This window comes from Tursiops truncatus, chromosome 20 (assembly GCF_011762595.2).
Source record: "Tursiops truncatus isolate mTurTru1 chromosome 20, mTurTru1.mat.Y, whole genome shotgun sequence".
NCBI classification, from domain to species: Eukaryota; Metazoa; Chordata; class Mammalia; order Artiodactyla; family Delphinidae; genus Tursiops; species Tursiops truncatus.
Genome location: NC_047053.1, coordinates 859,990 through 874,822, shown reverse-complemented (window position 1 = coordinate 874,822; position 14,833 = coordinate 859,990). Strand labels below are relative to the sequence as shown.

Here is a 14,833-nt window from a genome sequence, read left to right as displayed (position 1 = left end):
CTGCCCAGCATAGGGCTGTCCGCGTGGCTGGTGCCGGGGTGGGGATACCCAGAGGGAACAGGTGGGCAGGTGGGGTGGGCACAGGGCGGTGGGGCCCCGAGGGCTGGGGAGGGGGCAGGAGCACGGGCTGCAGGACAGAGTGCTGAGTCCCACCCCATCCCCGGGAGTGAGGGGATCGGGGGTCCCCTCGGTGATCGGAGTAATGGTCACACTGCTGAGACAACATGCTAGTGTCATCCAGGTGGCTGCCACTGTCACTGGCCCCAGGAGATGGTCACGGAGCACGTGGACAGGCCAGGCATAGCTGTAATGGCTTTATGGGTGTGAACTCACATAATCCTCAGGGCCCCTCCACAGGGGACTATCATGCCCACTTTAGAGATAAGGAAACGGAGGCACAGAGAGGTTAGGTTATATTCTTGGAGACACACAGCAAGGGGCAGCGCTGGGACCTAAACCAAGCCCTCAGTGACTGTGTTCCTCAGGGGACGTTTTAGGGCCTCGCAGGAAAGGTTCCTGGACCACCTGCCCCTAAGGGCTCACAGTCCAGCCACCTGGTGCTGGAGAGGCTCTTCCCCCGCAGGTCCCGCTGCCCCTGAGGCCACGGAGGCAACCCCCTGACGTGCGGTTCTGGGGCCTGAGCATCTCAGCTGATGAGGTGAGCAGGGTGCTTGGGGGCTTGGGTGGGGGTGTGCTGCAGCCAGAAGGGGCCGAGTGCGTGCGTGGTGGGTACAGGGCTGAGCAGGCAGTAAGGGGCCACAGTGGGAGGTCTGGGGCAGGGCTGGGCAGATGTGTCCTGCCTCAGCCTGGAGCGTGCCTCCATGTTGTGGCTAGGCTCCCCGCGTATTCATTTGTGATTGTGGTGTGTTTGGGCCAGATTGTAGCATTAGAGAGATGGCCTGCCTGCCTGCAGAACCCGAGGTCCCCACCGGCTGGGCTGGCCTCTTACCATGTCCATGGCCACCTTCATGGCCTCCTGCAGCCCAAAGAGCTTCCCGGCCACCAGGTAGACCCCGCCCGTCCACACGGCGCAGGCCTCGTGCACCCAGTGCTCCTGTGCGTCCCCGCCAGGCTCTGCCGGCGGCTCCTTGCTGCACTCGTGCTTGCGGCTCCTGTCAGCTGGGGCTGTCTCTTCACCACCTTCCCCCCGACCGTCACAGCAGTAGCAACTCTGCAGCCGCCGGGACAGGCCCCGGGCGCTGGTGCGCAGGGAGCCCTGCTTGGCTGGATCGGCTGGGCCGTCAGGCCTGGGGGGCTTCCCGGTGGTGGTGGTGGCGGTGGTGGTGGCGGCAGCGGCAGCTGGGCACTCGAGGCCTTTGAGTGTCCTCTCAAGAGGCAGCGAGGCCTCCTCGCAGGTGTTCTCTGGCCGCACCTTCTCCTTGAGTTTTGGCTTCTTTTTGGGGAGGCAGTGTCCGGGGTAGTAGGGCCCACAGAGGTCCCCGAGGTCCTTGAAGTTGGCTGGGTTTTGGCAGAGGCAGCAAACAAGGCAAGAGGTACTCAGGGCCTTGGAGACCACGGGCCCCAGATGCATGGTGGAGGAGAGGGGCAGGGAGGGCCGAGGCTGCAGGACGGAGCCTCCAGGGAGCGTGGCTAGGGAGACCCCGGCCGCATCCAGGGAGGAGGAGCAAGAGGATGAAGAGGAGGAAGGCTTCCTGTGGGGCTTGGGCTCGTCTCCGGGGGAGTTGACAACAGTGCATACGGTGGTGAACGCATCCCGCTTCTCCACCCGCACGAAGGGCGAGAAGGCAGGGGTGCGGCTGTCTGCTCGCAGCCGCTTGCAGGAGGAAATGTATTTGAGGCGGATTTCAGGCTCTGCGGGATCCAGGGGCAGCACCTGCTGCTGCCGCCGCCGCTTGGCACGCCCCTTACAGGGTGAGGTGGTGGCGTTCTTGGCCCGGCCCCGCGTCAGGCGCTTCCGCTTGGAATAACTGCTGTAGTTGGCGTGGCCAGGCTGCTTCTGTGCCCTCACCTGGGGCTGGCAGGGCCGGCCCTCAGGGGGCTGGGAGGCCAGCCCCAGCTCCTCCGTCTTTGGCTTCTTGCCTCCTCCGCCAGGGCTGTCCTCGCTGCCCCCCTGCGTGCTGCTGGCCATCAGGAGCAGAGCTGGGCCGAGATGAGGCCTCTTCTCCAGGGAGCCTTTGGGGAGTCCGAGGGCTCCAGCCCTGCCTTTCCGGCTTCTCTTCTTAGGTGCCAGGGCAGTGCCCCCGGGCAGTAGGGCCTCTGGGGATGTGAAGGCCTCAGTTTTGAAACCGTCGGTCGAGGACAGTTTCTTATTGTTCACGAGTTTGCCTTTTAAGGATCTGTTGGTCAGATTTCTGCATAACGGATCGGCCCCCAAGGCTGCTGGGAACTTCTGCCCAGCGCTCACGTTTAAGAGACCTTCTTCTGCCCCCAGCGGGCTGCCCCCTGCGCTCTTGAGCCCGCGGTCCTTCTCAGGGAGGGATGGGCTCAGAGGATTCCCGGGAGGGGCCCCTGGTGCTCTGCACGCGAACTTTTTCAGGCTGGGCGAGGTGATCTTCTGCACAATGGCCTCCAGCTTCAGGCCCCGGCCTTTCCGGGGCGGCAGCACCTTGGTCTTCATGGCCCCCTGGACGGACGCCCGTGAGGCCAGCTTCAGGCTGGCGTCAGGGGTCTCCGGGGGCGGCGGCTTTGCCGTGGGTTCACCGTTGCCCTTGGTGGGCTTGGCCTTCTTGGGAGACGTCATCCTCTTGAAGAGGGTGGGAGGGCCCTCGGCCCCCTCCTCCTTCGTGTCCCCGCTGGTGCTGCCGCTGCGTAAGACCAGGTTGCGCTTCTTGGTGGGGACAGGCGCCATGAAGGCCGACTTCCTCTTGAGGGTGTGGAGGGGCCGATCGGAGAGCTTGCCGCCTGCACCAGGCTTGGGGACCCTTGCCCGCTGGCCCGCCCTGCCCTCCTTCTGGGGGCTACCGGCGACCTTGAACGTGGCGGGCAGGTGGTTGTTGGCGAGGAGCTTCTTGGCGGCGCGGCAGTTGGGGAGCCGGCTCTCCGAGGCCCGCCGCCGCTTGCAGTGGAAGGCCTCCTGGGTCCTGGTGCGGGACCGGAGGATCATGGAGCGCTGGTCTTTGCCTGGTGCATCTGGCGAGTCTGTCTCCTTGGTCTTGGAGCCCATGGGGCTGCTGTCGGAGGCCACGGGCAGGGCGGCCGGGTTGCTGGGGCTGGATGCGGCCTTGGGGGAGGGCTTCCCCACCCGCTTGCCCGACTTGAAGGCAGCTCGCTGCTTGCCCCCCAGCTTGTCTGGAGGGGCAGGGGTGGTGGGAAGGCCCGGGGGTCCGGGCGTGCGGGGCTCACTCAGGGCCGTGAAGGAGCGGGTGCACATCCTGGGGAGCCCTTCCGAGGTCCCCCGGCCTGGGGCCCCCGCCCCTTCCATCTGTCCCTGGGGGGGCCCCGTGCACGATTCAGGGAGCAGCAGGTCTTTGGGCAGCGCCGGGGCCCTGCACGGGGAATCCTCGGCCTCGGGCAGCCCCCGGTGCACCCGCCGGCTCCGTAAGCTTTTGCCGCGAGGCACAGGCTCCTTTTTGGCGATGGGCGCCTCGGGCACAGCGGGCTTGTTCGGCTTCTGGGTCAGGGAGGCTTCCGGGGCCAGGGCGGTGGAATCCCCTGGGGCCAGCGCCCCCTCGGGCCCCTCTTCCCCTGGCTTCATGTGGGAGAGGGAGGACTCGAACCAGCTCTGCACCTTGGACTCGGTGCCCACGGTGGGGCCCAGCAAGATGACGGACTCGCCAGACAGGGCACACGGGGAGCCCCAGCCGGCCTTGGGGTCCAGCACCTCCTCCACCTCCTCCTTGCCACACAGCAGCGGGGCCTTGGGCGACAGCGGGTCCTGCAGGCCCGGCCTCTGCTCGGGGCTGCCCAGGAGCTCGCACAGAGACGAGTACTCCTCCGCCTCCAAGTCCCCCTTCCTGCCGGCGGGCGGCAGCAACGGGAGGTCTCCAAAGTCAGCGGCGGAGCAGCAGTGCCGGCTGTCCTCCAGCCACCGGTCGGCCTTGCCCACCTCGGGACACTGCAGCAGCCCGCCCGCCTCCTCCTTCACCCCTCCCCCCTCCTCCTGCTGGGAGTCCCGGGGCACCACGGCCTTCTCCGCCGAGGGCTGCTCCTCCTGGAAGCCCAGGCAGGCCGAAGCCTCGCGGGCGTCCTCCTGGCCGACGCTGTCGGCGGCCTTCCCGCCCTGCTCCAGGCCCTTGGCGAGCTCGCCGGGGTGCAGCCCCCACCGGGGACAGGCGTCCCCCAGGTTCTCCTCGGGCCAGGCGAAGGGGTTGGCGCTGTCTGCCGAGCTGGCGGCGGTCGTGTCTGGAAAGCAGTCGAAAGCCGCTGTGGCGGGGTCCGAGGCGGCGGCCCCCAGCGTGGGCTTGGCACCAAAGGAGAGGGGACCAGTTGTCTTCTTGGGGTCAGGGGTGGCGAAGCCCACGGAGGGATCTTCGAACAGCCCCGGGCCGAAGTCCTTGGTGCCGCCGCCCTTCTCCAGCTGTAGGGCCTCGGGCAGGGCGTCCTGCTCCCCCGGCCGCGGCCACGCACCCTTGGCCATGGGGTCCAAGCAGGCGCTGTGGTTCTCCAGCGAGAAGGGCGGCTTGCCGGTGTCCTTGGCCAGGCCGGGCGCCTCGGCCCAGACCTTGTCGGCCTTCTCGCTGATGGCCTCTTGCAGCCCCAGGATCTCGGAGGCCAGGTCCTCCTGTGCCAGGGCGCTGAGCAGCAGGCGCGGGCAGTCCCGCTCGCCAGCCACGAGCTTGGAGAAGCTGTCGAGCGGCAGGCTGCCGTGCAGGCTCTGGAAGGAGTCATCGGACTTGGTGGACATGTCGTCGGGCGAAGTCACAGAGCAGGTGGACACGGACTCGGGCTTGGCCTTGGAGCTGCCGTGGACCCTGGCGGGGCTGCCGCGGGCCTGGCTGCAGTAGAGGAAGCTGCGCTCCAGCGGGTCCTCGGAGCCGCTCAGGTAGTCGGCCTCGGGCGGCTCGGCGTGCGTGGACTGCGGGGTGCTACTCAGCGGCTCCGACAGTGGCGTGCCCGCCGGCTCGGCCGAGTAGCCGCTGCCCTCGGGGCTGCAGTGCTGGCTCTTGTGCTGCTCCGGGGTCCGGGCCGCCAGGCTCTTGACGCCCTTCTTCTGGGGCATGGCCGCCTTGGAGAGCAGCAGCTGCTGCACAGTGTTGGAGATGTTCTCCACCTGCGAGGTCAGCGCCGTGAGGCTGTGCAGGCTCAGGTCTGACAGCAGGCTCTCGGGAAGCTTGTCCTTCTGCAGGGCCTTGCAGTTGGCGGCTTGGGCGTCCACGGAGCCGGCGGCGTCCGTCGGGGAGGGGTTGAGCAGGGGCAGGAAGTGGCTGTGGTCCGCGAGACCTGCGGGGAAGGCTCCAGGGCCAAGCGGCTGCTGGTTGTAGGGAAAGTTCTCCAGGTTGGGCATCAGCGGCGATGGGGTGGAGCTGTAGGAAGGGGAGCGGCCCACGGAGCGAGCGGGCGAGTGGCTGGAGCCGGGGCTGAAGGTCTGGTAGTACTGCTCCGGGGTCCTGACGGCCGCGTCCGGCTGGCAGTAGCCGGGGCCCTGCTGCCCGTAGTGTTGGTACTTGGTGAGGCTCTGGTAGTGGAGGGTCTCCTGGGCGTGGTGGCGGCTCTGGAGGGCTTGCTGCTGCTGCTGCTTCTGTGGCTCGTAGCTGAGGCGCCCAGGCTGGTAGGCGTGAAGGCTCGGGACCCGCTGGCCTGGGGCCAGGCCGGCATTGGCGGTCAGCGGCCTGTCGTGGGGCTGGGTGGACGGGGCCGTGCAGCTCTTGTAGGAGTGGGCCCCCTGTCCGCCACCCTGGCCGGTGGAGGAGTAGGTGGAGGAGACGGGGAAGGACTGGGACTGCTGGGGGAAGTGGCTGCCCGGGGGGAAGGGCAGGGGCGAGGCGAGGTCGTTCTGGGGTTTCTGCCTTTGGAGCTTGGGGTAAGCCAGGGGCTGCGACAGCTGCTGCTGGACGTGGAGGGTGTGAGTCCGAAAGGGCAGCTGGGCGCCCTGCTCTGGGTACTGCCGGGCGGGGGGTGCTGCTGTCTTCTTCATCAGGTTCTCGTCATATTTGCCCACCGCCCCTGGCAGGGGTTGCGGCTGCGGGGGTGGTGGCTGCGGCGCCCCCCAGGCCTGCAGGCCCTCCTCCCCCGAGTAGCGGCCAGGGTAGGGGCTGCCGTCCTGGACGGCGTAGCCCGCGAAGGACGGCCTCCCCTGCGGGGCCTGCGGAGAGGACAGGCCTTTGCTGGCGCGCGCCGCCGTGGCGGGCGTGCCGGCGCCGCCCTCGTAGCTGGGGAAGGGCTGCGGGCCGTAATAGTCCTTGGTCAGCAGACGCTGCCGGTCGCAGCTCAGCCCAGCCTGACTCGGCTGCCGGTAATTCTCCAGGCGAGATGTCTCCTGTGAGGTCTGCTGGTAGGTCTGTTGTTTGCCATGGAAACCACACCTTTCTCGAAAAGACTGCATGACTCGGGCTGGTTATCTGTGAAAAGAGAAAGGGCGAGAGGGAGGGCGGGGAGGGGCAGAGGGAGAGCGATTCAGACGAGCCATTTCCTCTCCCTCGGAGAGCCGGCCCCCCTCCCGGCCCTGCCCTCTCCCGCAGCCTCCCCACCAGCTGTGCACATATTGACAACTTCTGTGTCAGGGACGTGTGCTCTGTAATTCCCGCTCCGACAGGGATGGGTACAGGGAGGCCACCGAGGAGGGAGGTGCGCCCCGGCTGCCCAGCGCCAGGTCACTGGGGAGCTGCCCCCTCCCCCAGCCGGCTCCCCCCTCCCTCCCCCACAGCCCTTCCCTGCCATTTCAGAATCATTTAGCAGGGCAATTCCCGCTCCCCTGTCCCCTGGGGCTGCTGGATCCGGTAAGCTAGCCCTAGTGCAGCAGTGTTCAGGCGTGACCCAGCGTGCGGGGGGCTGGGGACAGCTTGCCCTGCCCCAGAAGCCACTCACCGAGGCCTGGCGTGCGCGCACGCGCACACACGCACGCACGCACACACACACACCTCCTCCATCCCTGCCGTGCCATCTGGAATCTGTGTTCCTTCCAGCAGACGCTGATTAGGGGCTGCCGGGCCACTGTAGGCATAAAATGTCCCCTCCTCGACTCCCAGGAACGCGGGACGGCGGCACCTGCCTCCTATTTTTCATACCGTAGGCACGTAAACAGATTACGTGGCCCGGAGAGAGGCAGCACATGCTGATGGGGGACAGGGCTGCGGTCCCTCCACGTGAGAGGCAGCCCTGGGCCTCCTGGGTGGGCGGGGCCTGCACGGGGTCAGGGCCAGGCCGAGAGCCCATCTGTTTATGATTTTAGGGGCCGGCGCGCACAGGGTCCGACCTGCCCCAAAGCAGGATCGGGGGTCAGGAAGTGACCCTGGAGTGGGGGTGGGGGGCCTTCAGGGCAGAACAACTGGATTCACATAACAGGCCAGCTGCAGCGTCCAGGCTAATGGTGGTCCTGCCGCCACCCAAGCCCCTCGGAGGAGGGAGGAAGGAGTAAGGATGCCCCAGGCTCAGGAGTCCTCATGGCGAGGGCTGGCGGTAGCCTGCGTCCCTGGGCACGGCGTTTACACACACCATGCTCGCCTGCACAGCCCAGGCCCCCAGGAGGGCACAGGGAACCTCGCAGTGCCCGTTCCCAACCCCAAAGAGGAAGGGGTGGCTCGCCATGGGCTACGAGCCTCCAGGGCTCTACGGGGGGAGCGCAGAGAACGGGGTGGGGGACAGGCACATGTGGAGGGAGGGGCTCCCCCAAGAGGTGCAGCTCACCCCTTCACCCAGATCCCACCTCCATGCTCTCCTCATGCGGTGGCCAGGGGGTGGGGCGGGGCGCTGACCAGGGAGGGGTCAAGCCTGGGGCGGCCGGGCAACCCCAGAAACCCTGTCAGCACAGCCCAGGCCAACCTCCCTGCCCTTGGCAGTCGGCTGCCCGAACTCAGGGACTGAAGCCCATGACCCTGGAGAGGGCTCGGCCCCTGCCCACAGGACGGGTCACAGCCCCATGCCATGTACTCTCCCTGGCTCATCACAGGCGCCCCGACACGGAGGAGACCCCCTTCTGACCCAATTTAGTCCATCCTGGTAGCTGCAGTCAAACACGACAGGAGGTGCCTGCTGTGACCCAGCCTTGGTTCCGGGGCGGCTCCCCGCCAGGTGGGCAGCCCGCACCTGCCCCATGGGGCTCCGGGAGGGGGGTGCCGGCGGGGGAGGGGAGGCTCCTTCTGCCCTTGGGCAGTGCACACGGGCACTCCCTCTGGCCCAGGCCTGAGCCGGCAGGTGGAGGCCTCTGCTCAGAGTGTCCTCTGCAGTCCCCGCGCTCTGCCCTCCCTGATGAGCCCGGAATTCGCAAACCGAGGCCCACTCTGAAGCCCGCGCGTCGCATATCCGCACAAATTACATTTCAGCTTTTATTACCCAGATCGCTCTCATTTCCCGCTGAGCGTCTTGTGGATATCGTTAACATTTCTACAGCTTTTTTTTTTTAATATTTTTTCGCATTCTCTACAAATGCGTTACCAGAAACATTATTTAAAAAGAGTGCTCTGGCCAGTGTCCCCTTCCCTGTTTAATCAGTCCAGCTGCTGCGTCTTTGAATTTCGCAGAGCCGTATTACAGCGGGTTTTCCAATGCACAGGAGCAGCTGGACGCGGTGAAAGCATCTATCTCTAAGACAAGACAGTTCAATTAAAACACGCGAAGCCCAGTGGCTGGTGGAGAAGGCAGGCAAAACTGCCTCCCAGCACCACCTCCGACCCCAGGCCCAGGGAGGGGAGGGGGGCGCAGGAGCAAAGGCCACCTCTCAGAGCCACCAGGTCCCCGGCCCCTGCCAGCTCTGCCGGGAGAAAATGGGGCTCGGCCTCTTTAAGAGCTGCCTCAGGCCTGCCACAGGCTCTGTTGTTATTAATTATTATGATTATGATTAGTTTTCAAGAGCACTAGAAAAGGACAGGCGGGAGAGAGGCAGGCTGAGAGCTGGGGTGGGCGGCATCAGGAGGGGGCGGAAAGAGGTTCGCTGGGCAGAGAGATGGTGACCTCTGAACCCGGGAGGAGAGGTGGCAGTGGAGGGGTGCAGGCTGGAGGTCTGGCCTCTGTTCTGCTAGAGGGAGAAGGGGTGGGGGTCAGGGGAGGGCACCCAGTAACATACCTTCACAGGACGACTCCTGGTCCAGACCCGCCTCCCCCCACCCCCCCACCCCCCCAGACACTTGGTCAAGGCCACATCTCAGGTTCTAGCCAAACTGGGAGGGAAGGAAGAAGGAAAAAGAGGAAAGAAGGAAGGGAGGAGGAAGTCAGTCCTGAGCTCCAGATCTGTCAGTGCTTCTGTGGCGACTCCTGTGAGCCGGCCTGCCCGGGCCCCTGGCCCAGGCAGAAACAGCGCAAAGCTGGGCCGGGCCGCAGGGCCCGCCCATGCCCCAGGACTCCTCTAGCTCAGCGACGGGTCTCCCTGCTCCCCACGCCATGAAAGGGGGCGTGACGAGCCCCACAGACACCCTCAGGCCCCAGGCACGAGGCCATCAGCCCCCGAAGGCCTTCGGCAGCAGGGCAACGAGGGCTCAGCCGTGTTTTCAGGCAAAGAGCACGGCTCTGCGGTCCCCGCTGGGGTGGGGGGCAGGGGCAGCCTTGCCCGCGGTGCGTGCCCACCCCGTGTCTGCACACTCACTGCTTTGACTGTTCTGCCCTTTTACAGAGAAAGGGGAGGCTCAGAGGGGCGAGGACCTGAGTGTGAGCCCCCCACAGGGCAGCTCCTTGTGATGGATGCCGCAGCGGCATGGACGGCCCTCGCCAAGAATTCCCAGTTTAGAGGAAGGCCCCTTGGGGCACGATAAGGAAATGGGGGTGCCCAGGTCCCCTCTGCAACCTGCATGGCCCCAGAAGCCGGGTCGGGCCCCACCCAACTGTAGGGAATCTACTAGTGGGCAGTGGCGGCCCCTGGCTGCCTGCTGTGCCCTGGGCAGCCTCAGAGACAACTCACTGGGCCCACAGCCTCTCTAGCCCCCAGGGTCAGGCCCCGGTCAGGGAAGTGGCCCAGCGTGGGCCGGAGCTGCTGTAGCTCCCGCAGGGACCTGGGAGGGAGGGGCGAGGAGGAAGCTTCTGTTCCCCAGCGGGGGCCCTGGGGCCATGCTCACCCAAGGTTCTTTTACGACCTGGTTTTCTGATTTGCAGCTGCAGGGAAAAAACTTTAAAACCCAACCCACTCAAGGCCTGGGAACGAGGAAGGAGGGGAAAGTTACCTGAGTCAGGAGGCCGGGGATGGGGTGTCCCAGGAGGAACGGAATGGTGGGACCACCTTGTGCCTCCCCATGTGCTGTGGGTGATGGATACTAAACAGGACACCTTGATGAAAACGATCGATCGTTAGTCAGGCCCACTGCTATTCTGTGGGGGCTATTGAATCCCAAGAGCCTGGCCTAAATGGGGGGAAGGGGTGTTTCCAAGGACTCCCCAAGACAAGAGAGCCCAGGGCCCCCAGCCCTCTGGGACAGGCACCAGGAGAGGTCAGCTTGGGGCAGAGGGGGCCCATCCCGGGCATAAGGAATCCCAGAGAACAAGGCAGCCCCCACCCCAAAGTACGGCGTCTCAAGACCACCCTCTGTGGGCAACAACCATCCTCGTTCACGGGCACCCACGGGAGAACCCCACAAGGATCCAGCACACCCCTCTCTGCAGGGCTGGAGGTCCTGAATGTTCAGACAAGTTATGGGGTGAGAGGGGGAGAAGCAGGAAGACAGCCGGGCTCCTTAGCTGAGGCTAGGGACCGCGGGGCAGGGGGAGGTCCGGGGCTCTTTGGAGGACGTGTGAATGGGGGGGCAGAGGCTTCTGGTCTCTCCAGGGGTCTGGAAAGCCTCCCCTCGAAGCCCACCAACGCTGCCTCTTCCAAGGACCCAGCGGCGGAGGCAGCCAAGACCTACTAAGCCCCCAGAAAGAGAGCCTCCCCTCAGGGTCAACCCACCAGGAGGAGGCGCTGCCCGCCCCGGGCATCACCGCTGTCCTGGGCACCATCCGGGCGCCGCCTGCGGAGCTCTCAGCCCGGCCGCCTCACCCCTGCCCCATAGTGCAGTTTCTGGGATGTGAGGGTCAGCTGAGCCGGAGGGGCCCACGGCCCAAGGGGTGAGGGCAGATGGCCAGCCGGACCCCTCCCCGCCGTGAGGTGTGGGGCAGCAAGGATTCGGCGCAGCCGGGCTGTTGGCACTCACGAGCCCTCCGGGGGAGGCTGGCGGGTGGGGGGCCCACCCTGCTATCGGCTCCACGCCCATCAGTCTCTCGTGGACAGTGGTTGCTTTTACGTCATTTTATCCACCACTCCCCAACTCTGTCAAATGAGGAAAAGAAAATGGGGCTGGTGCTGGGCACACAGCTAAGAGGGCTGGGGTCAGCGGCCCCCAGTTTCAAGGTGAAGGAGCTGGTCCAGAGGCTGGCATGGGGAGCTGCCCCATGCCCCGCTGGTCTCCCGGGTGACTGCACAGTGCAGGTGACAGAGGATCTGTTTGCTGGTTTTCAGGGGAGGCAGAGAAGGCAAGGAGAGCGCCTAACCTCTCACCCCAGTCTTGTCCTGGACACCCCACGTGCCCCACCCACCGTGGCTTCCCGGGGAAGAGGACGTACCAAGGTGCCCAGCTGGTGGTCAGTGTGGCACCTCCCGGGGCCTCAGGGCCTTTACACCGCCTTTTCCTCTGCTGGGAATGCCATTCTCAGGTACCACGCGGCTCCTCTGGCCCCCTGGGCTCCCCTTTGCTCACGTCACCTCAGGTGGCCGACCCTAACCACTGTTGGAAACCCACAGTCCACCGCCCCCCGCCCCCCCCCACTTCTCCAAGGTAACAAGTCACATGGCTGGCTGGCCGGCTGGCTTAATTACGCCTTTCCTCTTCAGGAAGTTCCACAAGAGCAGGGATTTTGCCTGTTTTGTTCACAGCCATATCCCCAAGTCCCTGAACAATAACTGTTTGTTGAATGTATATTGTTTAAAATGTCACATGGGGGACTTCCCTGGTGGCGCAGTGGTTAAGAATCCGCCTGCCAATGCAGGGGACATGGGTTCGAGCCCTGGTCCAGGAGGATCCCACATGCCGCGGAGCAGCTAAGCCCGTGCGCCACAACTACCGAGCCTGCGCTCTAGAGCCCGTGAGCCACAAGTCCTGAAGCCCACGCACCTAGAGCCCCTGCTCTGCGACAAGAGAAGCCACTGCAATGAGAAGCCTGTGCGCCGCAACTAGAGAGAGCCTGCGCACAGCAGCGGAGACCCAATGCAGCCAAAAATAAATAAATAAATAAAAATGTCACGTGGGACTTCCCTGGTGGTCTAGTGGTTAAGATGCCACGCTTCCACTGCAGGGGGCACAGGTTCGATCCGTGGTCGGGGAACTAAGTAAGATCCTCCATGCTGCACGGCGCAGCAATAAATAAATAAATAAAATCCGAAGTCTAATTGTTGAAAAATAAATAAAATGTCACATTATGAAAATCCCCAGAACGAGGTCGAGTGGAGGTGCAGAGCACATTTGGGTGGGGGTGAGGGGCTTGTGGCCACAGCTCCTCCTCAGTCACTTGACAAAGAAGATCTCCCTCGGGCCTGGCAGGTAATGCCCCCGTGAAGGGTGAGAAAGGAGGTAAAGTGCTCCAGCCGATTGCTGCCGGTGGGAAGGGGGGCCCAGGGGGCCACAGCCTCCGCGTGTTTCATAGAAAGAGGAATCTCTCACTTCAAAAAATGTTATCTGGGCAGAAGAGCTAAACAGACATTTCTTAAAAGAAGACATACAGCTAGATGGCCAATAGGCACATGAAAGGACGCTCAACGTCACTAGTTATTAGAGAAATGCAAATCAAAACAACAAGGTACCACTTCACGCCAGTCAGGAAGGCCACCATTAAAAAGTCTACAAATAACAAATGCTGGAGAGGATGTGGAGAAAAGGGAACCCTCCTGCACTGTTGGTGGGAATGTAAGTTGGTGCAGCCACTATGGCGAACAGTATGGAGGTTCCTCAAAAAACTAAAAATAGAGCTACCATATGATCCAGCAAGCCCACTCCTGGGCGTGTATCCGGACAAAACTATAATTCGAAAAGACATACGCACCCCTCTGTTCACAGCGGCGCTATTCACAATAGCCAAGACATGGAAACAACGTAAATAAAGAAGATGTGGTACATGTATACAAAGGAATACTACTCAGCCATGAAAAAGAATGAAATAATGCCATCTGCAGCAACATGGATGGACCTAGAGATGATCACACTAAGCAAGAAAAAGAAAGACGAACAGCATACGGTATCACTTATATGTGGAATCTACAGTATGACACAAATGAACATGTCCACAAAACAGAAACAGACTCACAGACGTAGAGAACAGACTTGTGGTTGCCAAAGGGTAAGTGCAGATGGGGGAGGGATGGAGTGGGAGTTTGGGATTAGCAGATGCAAACCAGTATACATAGGATGGATAAACAACAAGGTCCTACTGTATAGCACAGGGAACTAGATTCCATATCCTTGATAAACCATAAAGGAAAAGAATATGAAAAATATATATAGGTATAATTGAATCACTCTGCTGTACAAAAGAAATTAATACAACATTGTAAATCAACCAGACTTCAATAAAATTTTTTAAAAAATGTTATCAACCAAGTAAAACCTTTAACACCCCGGAGATCAAGAGAACTGGTCTTCGGGCTGTACTTGCTCACAAGCTCCTGGGGTCAAATGCAGATGCCACTTGGCCCCAGTGAGGCAGGGCCTTGTTGGGCACCTGGGGGATGCCTGGTGTGAAGGAGTGACAACAGGAGCCCCCCCACCCCGAACTCTCCCTGGCCTCTGGGAGAAGCCCTGAGGTCAGCACGAACCAGTTAAGCTCTGGATGGAACCAAAGGGGAAGCACTGGGGGCCTGCGGGAGGGCGGCGCTGGGCAGCGGCGGTCCCATGGGGCCAGAGCGATGGGGGCTGCAAAGGCTGGGCGGCGGAAGGCCCGAGGCCCACAGAGGAGCCCGTAGCCTCCTTGAGAGCTCCGCCCCACCTTCCACGTTGCTGGGTCCCTGGTGGCCCTCATCAGTGGTAATTACGTAATGAATGGTCTAATGAGCCGGTTCACCTGTGCATCCCTCACTGGAAAGCAGCCTGATGAGGGCAGGGGCTTCATCTGTTGGGTCCTAGGCTCGAAGCCTAGAAACTGCCCCAAGTAGCTGCCTATTAAATGCTGCCTGGATGGGTGGGTGGATGAACAGATGGGTGAGGGTGCGTTGCCTGACCCTCACCACAGCCCTGACGGCAGGCCTGGAGGCCAGGACACGCGCAACAGCCAACCAGGAAGGGAAGATGGCGCTTATGTTCTGCCGTCCACAGCCCCCGGGTCACAGCCCTCCGTGCCCGAGCCCACTCGCTTGTCAAGCCCGTCTCCACTTAGCCTACAGTGTGCACAGGGGCCAACCTGGGCGCTGAGGATACACCGGAAAATGCAATGGCTCCAGCCCTCCTGAGGCAGACAGACACAGACGAGGCTCTGGGGGCCGGGAGAGGAGGTGGTCAGGGCAGGCTGGAAGGAGGGGGCCCGCCCCATGGGAGGATCGGCCTGAGTGAGGTGGGGCGGGGACTGAGCAGGTGCGGTGGCTGCAGTTACCGCCCCTCCCCCACCTCAGGTGGCCTGGCTGCTGCAGCCAATGGTCAGATGCCCACTGTCCTCATGGTACCAATCCCTGGCAATCCTGCAAAGTCACCCCCATTTGTCAGCTGCCTGCATCACTGCTCCCGGGGAAGGGCCACTCTCCCCCACTCTGGGAGGCCCACTGGTCTGTGGCCGGAGCTGGAGTGGGGTCTCCGACCTGTCTCCGACAGGGGTGCCTGCATGCCCCCCCACCGCCCGG

General features: G+C 63.3%; 1 protein-coding gene across 4 annotated transcripts in view; it reads right to left on the bottom strand.

The window, feature by feature from the left end:
* The window catches only part of RAI1 (retinoic acid induced 1), a 105,050-nt gene that overhangs the window by 7,744 nt on the left and 82,473 nt on the right, over positions 1-14,833 (bottom strand). For all 4 annotated transcript variants that reach the window (XM_033848109.2, XM_033848112.2, XM_073797034.1 and 1 more), the window contains one exon: positions 950-6,458. In XM_033848109.2, the coding sequence (XP_033704000.1) occupies positions 950-6,442 (5,493 nt within the window). In that variant the 5' untranslated portion in view covers positions 6,443-6,458. The remainder of the gene's footprint in view (positions 1-949; positions 6,459-14,833) is intronic.